Genomic DNA, 11,540 nt, shown 5'->3' with positions numbered 1-11,540 from the left:
ACTTGCATTTATATAGCGCCTTTAACGTAGCAAAACGTCCCAAGGCGTTTCACAGGAGCGTCATCAGACACAATTAACTAACCACATATAGCCACAGAAACGCTCAGAGTTAGGAGGATGACAGCTGCTACTTGCAGAACACGGGCGTAGATATCCAGGACTCGGTGCCTACCGTGATTGGATTGCTAGACATACATATCAGACACCTAGCTGGCCAAAATAAAAATTAATGCAGCTGTCAATCATCCAGCCACCTGTCAAGTTAGAGAAAAGCTAAGGAATTTCATATACTTGACTATGTATACAAGGTTGCAACAATATCAACAAATCTCCCTTTTCAAAAAAAATCTTTTATCCAAGAGCACTCGTAGAATCGTGAAATGTTACAGCATTATTGTCTATTGTTCTGTGCTGGTGTATTTCTCCACGTGAGCCACCTAGCCTAGAATTATACCCCTTTGAGATGCAGCCTACTTCAGGTTATAACAAATGTGAAATTGAGAATAAAAAAAATATATTTATCCATCCAGAACTACAATCCATTTGTAAATACAGAAACTCAGCACATCATTTGAAAATGTTAATGTTGAGTGCCTAAATAAAGTAAAAGTAGTTTTTTTTTACTTTGTATTTTAACTTTAAAAATACACCTGCGGTCATTCAGGAAAAACAATAAACAATTTCTGTTTTAATTTTATTTTAACCAGAAAACTCCTGTTATACAATGACTCACTGACTCGAGTGCCAGTCTCCTTTTCCAAGGTGAGAGAAGTGGCTGAATAGATTTCCAGCATTTTGTGTTTTTATTCTGAGTTACAGGTAAAGTCAGAAGGTGGTTTAAATGTCAAAATGATTTTTAATCACTGAAAACTGGAAAAACCAAGATTGACTTGTAATTCATAGTATGCTACAGCACATAGTATGTTACATTCGGCCCATCATGCTTGTGCCGGCTCTTTCAAAGAGCTATGCAATTAATCCCACACCCTGCTCTTTCCCTACAGCTCTGTAAATTTTTTCCCTTCAAGTATTTATCTAATTCCCTTTTGAAAGTTATTATTGAATCTGCTTCCACCACCCTTTCAGGCAGTGCATTCCAGATCATAACAACTCTCTGCATTAAAAAAAATGTTTCCTCGGGTTGCCTCTGGTTCTTTTGCCAATCACCTTAAATCTGTGCCCTCTGGTTACCGATCCTTCTGTCACTGGAAACAATTTCTCCTTATTTACTCTATCAAAACCATTCATGATTTTGAACACCTCTATCAAATCTCCTCTTAATCTTCACTGCTCTATGGAGAACAACCCCAGCTTTTCCGGTCTCTCCACATAACTGAAGTCCCTCATCCCTGGTACCATTCTAGTAAATCTCTTTTGCACCATCTGTAAGGCCTTGACATCCTTCCTAAAGTGTATTGCCCAGAATTGTACACAATACTCCAGTTGAGGCCTAACTAGTGTGTTATAAAGGTCTAGCATAACTTCTTTGCTTTTGCTCTTTGTCTCTATTAATAAAGTCCAGGATACATATGCTTTTTTTAACAGCCTTCTCAACTTTTCTTGCCACCTTCAAAGGTTTGTGTACATACATCCACAGGTCTCTCTCTTCCTGTGCCCCTTTAAAATGGTACCATTTAGTTTATATTGCCTCTCCTCATTCTTCCTACCTACCAAAATGTATCACTTCACACATCTCTACGTTAAATTTCATCTGCCATGTGACTGCCTATTCCACCAGTCTGTCTGTCCTCCTGAAGTCTGTTGCTATCCTCCACATTGTTTACTACATCCCCGAGTTTCGTGTCATCTGCAAGCTTTGAAATGATACCCTGTATACCCAAGTCCAGGTCTTTAATATATATATAAAAAGAGCGATGGTCCTAATACATACCCTTGAGGAACATCACTGTATGCTTCCCTCCAGTATGAAAAACAACCGTTTACCATTATTCTCTCCTTTCTGTCCCTTAGCAAGTTTTGTATCCACGCTGCCACTGTCCCTTTAATCCCATGGGCTTTAATTTTGCTTACAAGTCTATTATGTGGTTCTTTATCAAATGCCTTTTGAAAGTCCATATACACATCAACCGCACTAACCTCATCAACCCTCTCCATTAATTATCGCATGTACTTGGACCAGCTCCTTGCCATCAGCTCTTCCAGTTTTTATTTTTTAACACATTTAAATCCCAGGGCCCAGTGTTGGCCTGCAGAGCAACCGGGTTTTACAGTTCTGTATATAATTTCTATACTTTATACGCTGTCTGTATTTGTAGAGGTGACGCTGCTTATTGTCAGTTAAAAGGCAACTCACCCCGCACTGGGGGAACCTGTCTTTATTTCTCGTCATGTGGCAACTGCTGTAGGACCCTGATTACTGGGCACAGTCTCTTATATCATTCTCTTATGGCTTTGGTTTCTTGACCGTACACTGGCTGGGCAGCTACACTTCTATTTCAGAGTGTGTAACCAGATTCTCGGGTCAATCCACAAATTATGGTTCTGTTTTCTGCCTCCTCATCCCTGGTACCGTTCTAGTAAATCTCCGCTCCAGTCATAATATGTAAAACTACTTTTTAAAGTTTTTCTGTGGCATGAATAAAATTGCTAAATTTTCTAGTGGGATTTTTTTTCCAAGTAGTAAGACCCATCTGCTGCAAAAACCTCCTAAATTATAAGTGGGGAAAAGTGCATTTGACAATGAAATTGGCGTCAGAGTATGGAGACATAGACAGACCCTGTTCAATAGCATCAGTTAGTTTGGTCAGCTCTCAGGACCCAATGATCGCTATGCACTTTAAGCCTTTATTAATATAATAGCTTTAAAATTATGTTGTGCAGTATTAGTGTACAAATGCTTAATGCATTCATTTGAAATTTTGTTGTCCACTAATTAATTTAATGGACGCATTAACCTGCTTATTTTAAGTTTGTTTGGAGAAACCTCCACATGGCTTGCAGTTGTATGTGACTCGTGGTAACCAAACAAATAGTGTACAGTAACCATCTGGAAACACATTGAATTATATAGAAATTACAATATAGCAACAGGCCATTTGGCCTAACCAGTCCTTGTTGGTGTTTATCTGGTATGAGCAGTAATCTTCCACATGTGCCTATTCTATACCCCTTTATTCTCTTTTCTTTCAACCACCCATCTAACCTATTCTTAATTGTTGACATGGCCTGCTTCAATCACTCAGTAGTGCATTCTACAGCCTCACAACCCTGTGTGTGTGTAAAAAAAAAAAAAAAATTCTTCTGCTCTTTGTCCTCCTAAATTGCTTACAGTTAATCTTTGGTCCATGTCCCCTCGTCCTAGACCCCATCAACCACCAGAAATGCTCCGATTCTATCTACCCTGTCCCATCCCTTCATAATTTTAAACACCTCTATAAAATCACCCCATAATCTTTGTAGTAATACAAACAGCCTCAATTTTTCAAGTTTTTTCTTCATATTTGTTTTTCCTCATTTCAGGCAGCATCCTAGAGAATATACGCTATCTCTCTCTATTGCCTCAACATTCTTTCTATAATTTAGAGCCCAAAACTGCACACAGTACTCCAACTGTGGTCTTGCTAAGGTTTTATGTAGCTTCACTATTGCATATCAACTTTTATATTCTATATCACTTGCCTCGGTATTCCATTAGAATTTTTATGGCTTTAACTACTTGAGGCGATGTTGTTATTGTCTTGTAAACCTGAACCCCAAATCCTTTACTCTTCCATGTCATCCAACAAAGAATAATTATTACTTTTCATTAATCAAAATGTAGCACCTCACACTTAGTGGCATTGAATTCCATCTGCACTTCTTTTCCCATTCTGCTGTCTTATCAATATCCCCATGTAGCTTCCTCTGGCCCTCAGAATTATTTACTATACTTCTTATTTTAGTATCTGCAAATTTGGACACCACTCCCTATATTCAAATCATTAATATAAGTAGTGAGTAGACATGGTCCCAGAACAGAACCTCGTGTGATACCACTACTCACTTCCAGCCACTCTAAGAAACTGCAATTAACTCCTACTTTCTGTTTCCTCCCTCCTAACCAGTTTTTACTTCCAATTTGGCTCCCCTCCCCTAATTCTAGACCCCTTAATCATCTCCAATAGTCTCCTATGTGGTACCTTGTCAAAGGCTTTCTGTAAGTCCATTTACACCAAATCCACCGTATTTCCCACATCCACCATATTTGTTGCCTCCTCAAAGAGCTTTATCGGGTTTGTCAATGTGATCTTCCTTTTCCTTCATAGAAGAGTGAACAGTTTTATCATAAATTCATAAAATTGAAATGCTAACTTTTTTTCCTTTAAGTGACAAACAGTGGAACATGGAAAAAAGATAATCTTCAAAATGGACGCACAAAAGTAAAAGAATAATTTTATGCACAAAGCTTTTTAATTTGTTAATATGGAAGAGATTGCAGTCAAAGTTGCTGTACGGATTCGACCTCTGCTTCCAAAAGAAATCCTCCACAACCATCAAGTTTGTGTTCGAGTTGTTCCCAACACGCAGCAGGTTGTGATTGGGAAAGATCGTGCTTTTACATTTGACTTTGTATTTGGACAAAAATCATCACAAGAAGATGTATATTCTGCCTGCGTAAAACCTTTAGTGATATCAGCAATTGAAGGTTATAATACCACTGTGTTTGCTTATGGACAGACAGGATCTGGAAAAACATACACAATTGGTGGGGGACATATAGGTAAGTTTTTTTATATATATATAAAAAAAAAATCTTTGTAACTGTTACTATTCACTATGATAAATCACACTACTGTGAAATATCTATTTAATAAGTCTTAATGCAATACATTAATAGTGCACCATTCTGATGTTAATGCTTGTCTTGAACGGGGATGGCACAGCCTGGTGCATTCCCAGTATAATGTGTTTTGAGTGCCAAAATCTCCCACCTGCTAAAGTTTCCAATCTCTGGTGTGCAGCTATGGGCAGGCATCTATCAACAACCAAGAGCTTCCTCAGAGGGAGGGTGAGTCACCATGGGCTATTTTTATGAAAGTGAAATCATGTTTGACAAACCTATTAGAGTTTTTTTAGGGTGTAACTAGCAGGGTAGATAAGGGGGACCAGTGGATATAGTATATTTGGATTTTCAAAAGGCATTCGATAAGGTGCCACACAACAGGTTGTTACAAGATTAGGGCTCATGGGATTGGGGCCAAAACTGTACACAGTACTCGGGGTATGGTCTCACCAGAGCCGTATATAAATGCAGCAAGACTTCCTTACTCTTCTACTCCAACCCCCTTGCAACAAAGGCTAACATAGGCTAACATACCTTCCTAATTGCTTATTGTACCTGCATGTTAACTTTCTGTGATTCGTGCACAAGAACACCCAAATGCCTCTGAATACCAACATCGTGGATTGAGGATTGATTAATGGATAGAAAACAGAGTAGGAATAAATGGATCATTTTCAGGTTGGCAGGTTGTAACTAGTGGGGTGCCGCAAGGATCGGTGCTTGGGCCTCAGCTATTTACAATCTATATTAATGACTCAGATGAGGAGACCGAGTATAATATATCCAAGTTTGCTGATGATACAAAGCTAGGTGGGAAAGTAAGCAGTGAAGAGGACGCAAAGAGTCTGCAAAGGGATATAGACAGATTAAGTGAGTACAAGAAGATGGCAGATGGAATATAATGTGGGGAAATGTGAAATTATCACTTTGGTAGGAAGAATAGAAGAGCAGAATATTTTTTAAAAGATGAGAGACTAAAATGTTGGTATTCAGAGGCATTTGGGTGTTCTTGTGCACGAATCACAGAAAGTTAACATGCAGGTACAATAAGCAATTAGGAAGGTATGTTAGCCTTTGTTGCAAGGGGGTTGGAGTATAAGAGTAAGGAAGTCTTGCTGCATTTATATACGGCTCTGGTGAGACCATACCCCGAGTACGGTGTACAGTTTTGGTCTCCTTACCTAAGGAAGGATATACTTGCCTTCGAGGGGGTGCAACAAAAGTTCACTAGACTGATTCCTGGGATGATAGGGTTGTCCTATGAGGAGAGATTGCGTAGAATGGGCCTATATTCGCTGGCGTTTAGAAGAATGAGAGGTGATCTCATTGAAACGTATAAAATTTTTAGAGGGCTTGACAGGGTAGATGCTGAGAGGCTGTTTCCCCTGGCTGGAGAGTCTAGAACTAGGGGTCATAGTCTCAAGATAAGGGGTCGGCCATTTAGGACTGAGATGAGGAGAAATGTCTTCACTCAGAGGGTTGTGAATCTTTGGAATTCTCTACCCCAGAGGGCTGTGGATGCTCAGTCGTTGAGTATTCAAAACTGAGATCGATGGATATTTGGACACTAAGGGAATCAAGGGATATGGGGATAGGGCCGTAAAGTGGAGTTGAAGTAGAAGATCAGCCATGATCTTATTGAATGGTGGAGCAGGCTTGAGGGGCCATATGGCCTACTCCTGCTCCTATTACATATGTTCTCATGTCCTGTGCACAATTGTAGTGGCTGTTTCTGGAGAGCCTTTGGTAGAGGGTTTGGAGGAGGCTAGCTCTCTCTCCCAGGATGGTAGTAGATATGGGGAGTTCCAAGAAAAGGGAAGAGGAATAAAATAACCTTTCAAAACAAAAACAGAAATATCTGTTACTTGGAATGCAGTGTGACACATTCTTATTTTACGAACAAATTAAGTCATTACAGGCAATTGAAGCATAGTTTACTGTATTTGGAGTAGAATTGACAATATTCTGTCAGTAACTATTTGCCAGCTAAGTATTTTTGTTTATTTGTTTTATTTTAAATTAATTTCAAGACTTATCGCATTCTTGCTACCATAGCAGTGTTGTCATTTTCAATATGGATGGATTGAGCAGACTAGGAGCTACATATTTTGAAACCTCATCCTGTTTTGAAGGCATGTATGGGACAGATGCAATAGACTCTCCATAGCATCCATCACTCCAGCTAATCTGGGACCAGATGGGATAGAGAGGTTCATGGCCTGAGTTTTGATGTTTGATTTGCTGTTAATAGTAAAATTGTTGAAAGCCTCAGTAATAGTAAAAACTAATGCCAGCACATTATAAACCACAAAAGTAAAGGGGGAAAAATTAATGGATTTCTATTAAGAATTAGATCTGATGTCTGAATTTCATTTCAGAATTTATAATCCAATGATAATTTTGTAAAACCATAATCTTTTGCACAGATGGCAATGCGAGGTTAATGGAAGTCCTGGTTATAAAAGATGATGCTGTGATTTGGCACTTGCAGGGAGCACAGTTTAGGAAATTTCAGGCATACAACCCATGATTTCCCATTCTGGCAAATCACAGGCTCCACACACACAATTTCCTGAGGTGCCCACCCTGCAAGCGTGGAATCACTCCTATAAAGTATATATTTTTTAAACAGTAGCCCCAAGGTAAACGATGTCCAGCTGCTCTATATACATATTGCATCAGTATGTTAACCCTCGTCTACATAACTACAGTGGCTGCACCATATAAGTTATGTACAGTTCAGAAAAACTGAAGATTAGACCAGATTACATGGTTTACTGATTAAATTGTGATACATATTAGGAAATGATAAATTTCTAGCACAATGCATCTAATTTAAAAGATTTACAAGGTTTTTTTTTTATGACCTAAAGCTTCATTTTCTGATGAGTTGAAAGCCATTATTCCACGTGCCATCCACGAGATCTTCCAAAACATCACTGAAAATCACAATGTAGACTTTAATGTGAAAGTATCCTACATTGAAGTGTACAAAGAAGAGCTGAGGGATCTGTTGGAGTTACAGAGCACCAGCAAAGACATTCATATCAGAGAAGATGAAAAAGGAAACACAGGTAATCCTACCACATGGTTAAGTAAATTCAACTGGTGAAGTCATTTAATTAAAGTATTTCTGTGTTTTCTCTCCTTCCCATTTTATTTTTAAATTATTTTTCTCTCATCTCACTGCTTGCACAATAGGTATTCTAAGTTGATGGAAGGTATTTTCTTTACATTTAAGATTTGTCAGAAGTTTGCTCGTTGGTTTGCATCAGTTATGGTCATATTAGCTTCAGTTGTTTGTAGCAGATTTGTTTCCAGGGTTCATTATTTTTGCATTTTCCATTCACCTGTACATTGCAAGTTGGCACTTCAACATTCATTGTGATCTAATTGGGGCGATTGGATCTCTACAGTTAACACAGTACTGTACATGCATCTCTCTAGTTGGTTCCCAGTAGTTTGCCTGTTTTCTTTTATGTCCACTTACTCGTTGGGCTAGACTGTATATCACTTTTGAGGTTTCTTAAAGGCTTTCTTTGTACATGATTGTATCATCACTTCTATCCCAAAGTGTTATTTTTAGGCTTTACCTAGATACATTTTTCTCGTGCTCTGCATCAAAGGCCACTCCCTTAAGGAAGTCCTCGCTCTCCATTAATCAAAGTGTGACATTACACGCACAATATCTGGTAATATAGTGTTATCCAGGGGCCGAACAGAAACCCTTGGTACTATATTTTGCTTACTGGATATGACCCAAGCCATCTCCTGATCTCCTAGATTTCAGAAACCAGAAGAATAAACACTATTTGACCATGTCGTTGGCTATAAATTCCAGAACAGGTTTATTAAAAGTAAAAAAAAAAAGCAGTTGCGATAAACAATACAGAAGCTAGCACTGCTTTTACAGAACTTTTAACTCGTGCTCTCTCCTCAGGTACAGAAATAAAATAAATTACACTTTGCTGATACTATAAATAATACTAAAGCTGGACTAGCATGCACTATAAATCTTAAATATGGGTTTTCGTTATAGCCCATGCAGTTCCACAAGAACTCACCTCCACATCAGCTATGGGTACAATGATACAAGATAGAACTCGCAAGCTGAGAGAGAGGGCCACTAGAAATATCTCTGGCTGAGCATGGGGCTGTCAATGACCCCTAGTCGCAAAGACATACTGTGGGACTTCCTGCCATCAGGATAACCAGGTTATAAGTCATTCATCTATTCCCAGTACAAGAGAGATCAAAACTAAAAAAATACAGCTGTCGCTCACCTTGGGGTTTAAAGGCATACAGCTGCCCTCCCAGTCTGTCTGGCTCCATCCAACCAAGGTAACAAGCTAACAATCAACTGGATTGTGTGGCTTGCTAATTATGCTGATAGATATCAGAAAGTAGTTCTAGTGAGATTAATACTAATGGCTTCGCAATTAAAAGATATTATAATATCAAGGACAAGAAGCGCAATGGTAGCCATATCTGGCTGTGGCGTCTGTGGACCTAGTTTTCCTCACATTGTACTTTCTAGCTACATTTACAGAATGTCGATTCTAGTTCAACCAAGGGACCATATGTTTTCTGTAATGCAATTGTAAAGTGACCAGAAATCTCAAATAGGTAACTAAAAGAGACTTTCTTATGATTTGAATTGTGACCAAACTTCTATTCATTAGCTGCCATTTTCTATACAAACAGCTGTTTTAAGGCAGTTTTGAGCCCCAGTGTTGCACAGTGATTGTGTGCCCTTAATTTTGACTGGGATTGGGTAGATGAAATGGAAATACAAATTAAAACTTCTTGCAGTGTGGAGTCTCACTGAATTGGGGAATCAGTATGCCTGATTCTCGATGTTCCTGTGATTTTCAGCCCCATTAATTTTAATGGTTGGAAAATCAGGAGCGTAGCAAATTAGGTAAACTTACTTCCATGCCTGATTATCCAATTTGTGTTCTTGTTGAGTGAGACTCCGTGGTAGGGACAGAGTTTTGCAAATTTCAGTTATGATGCTTTGAATGAAATTAGATTTGCAAAAAATAATGATATAACCATTTAATTTAATCATTGAGTTGTTGAATGTTTGTTTTTCACCCTCCCCTAGGAATGCAGAGGCCAATTTTAGTGCTTCCACTGGTGCCCTAGTTGAGATGAGCTAACTTGGTGCAGACCAGGAATCACACTTGTGATTTTCCTGATCACTACTATACCTTCAAGTGCATTTGCCCAATGGTCCACTAGGTGACTCAGTATAAAGTAATATGAAGCTAGTTGTACCACCTTTCCCATGCGCATCGTACTGTTTATCGAAGGACTAATTAACACATTGTTTGTTCTAGTGATCATTGGGGCCAAGGAGTGTGAGATTGAAACACCAGATGAAATGATGAGTCTCTTGGAGGCTGGCAATGCAGCCCGTCACACAGGCACCACACAGATGAACGAGCACTCCAGTCGGTCACATGCCATTTTCACAATGTATCTCAATCAAAAGCGACCTCAAAATGGACAGCAATCAAATAATGATGAGGACAACTTTATAAAAGAATCACAGAAATCATTTCAACTGATCTCTTCCAAATTTTGCTTTGTGGACTTAGCTGGTTCAGAAAGGGTTACAAAAACAGGGAACACAGGTGAACGATTTAAGGAATCAGTTCAAATAAACAGTGGTCTCTTGGCACTTGGGAATGTGATCAGTGCTCTTGGAGACCCAAAGAGAAAAAGTATACACATTCCATATAGGGATACTAAGATAACCCGTTTGTTAAAGGACTCTCTTGGAGGGAATGCTAAAACTGCAATGATTGCATGCATTAGCCCCTCATCGTCTAGTTTTGATGAATCCCTTAACACTTTGAAGTATGCCAATAGAGCCAGGGACATAAGAAACAAACCTATTGTAAATTATGACCCAGACTGGGATCGGATAGATGAGATGGAACTACAAATCAAAACACTCCGGGAGGCACTGCAGAATCAACAGACAAGCCTGCTGACCCATGCCAGCCAGGTTTCACAGGACTTGTTGAGTCAGGACAAAAAACGAATCCATTCTCTGGAGGAGCAGGTGGCCCATCTACAGGTGGAAAGCTATCACTATAAACATTGCATAGATGAGGCCTTGCACTTCCTTTTGGAATTTAGAGATACAAACAGTTTGAAAGAAAGCCAGTGGCAAAAGATGAAGGAGTGGTTCAACATGGTAGAGGAAATGCAAAATGAATTGCCTGACACACTTGGCACTGAAAGCGGAATTGGAATTGGAGGACAAGATTCTCATCACATTACAATACTTCAACTGAAAAGGGAGCTGAAGAAATGCCAGGTATAGTTTTGCATACTTTAGGTAAGCTTTATGGTCCATAAATGTATTCTGTAGTAAAGGCTGACGTCTTACAACAAATGTAGTGCAATGGTCAGACCAAAATAGATGGTATTTACTCCAAAGTGCTATGAGAAACTAGGGAGAAGATTTGCAAGATATTGAAAATCATTTTGACTGAGTCACTCGACACTGACTAGTAGATTGCAAAAGACCAACATAGTGCAACTGTAGACCCAGTCGTCTAACTTCAACCCTATGTAAAATTGATGATTATTTATACCATAATGACCCAGTAAACAATAGCCAACATAGGTTCAGAATGCCTGACCAACTTCCTTGACTTCTTAGAGGAAGTGACATTCCAAGTGGATTGTGGCAAACCCTACGATGTGTTGTACCTAGTCCTGCAAAAGACAATTTTGACAA

General features: G+C 39.0%; 1 protein-coding gene across 1 annotated transcript in view; it reads left to right on the top strand.

The window, feature by feature from the left end:
• Positions 1 to 11,540, top strand: part of LOC137321024 (kinesin-like protein KIF27) — a 94,463-nt gene that overhangs the window by 731 nt on the left and 82,192 nt on the right. The window contains exons 2-5 of the mRNA XM_067983140.1: positions 708 to 762; positions 4,327 to 4,720; positions 7,657 to 7,857; positions 10,126 to 11,114. Coding sequence (XP_067839241.1) covers positions 4,423 to 4,720; positions 7,657 to 7,857; positions 10,126 to 11,114 — 1,488 coding nt within the window. The 5' untranslated portion in view covers positions 708 to 762; positions 4,327 to 4,422. The remainder of the gene's footprint in view (positions 1 to 707; positions 763 to 4,326; positions 4,721 to 7,656; positions 7,858 to 10,125; positions 11,115 to 11,540) is intronic.

The sequence above is a fragment of the Heptranchias perlo genome, chromosome 4, assembly GCF_035084215.1.
Source record: "Heptranchias perlo isolate sHepPer1 chromosome 4, sHepPer1.hap1, whole genome shotgun sequence".
Lineage (NCBI taxonomy): Eukaryota > Metazoa > Chordata > Chondrichthyes > Hexanchiformes > Hexanchidae > Heptranchias > Heptranchias perlo.
The sequence above is the reverse complement of the archived record's forward strand: the minus strand, read 5'-3'. Positions and strand labels throughout refer to the sequence as shown.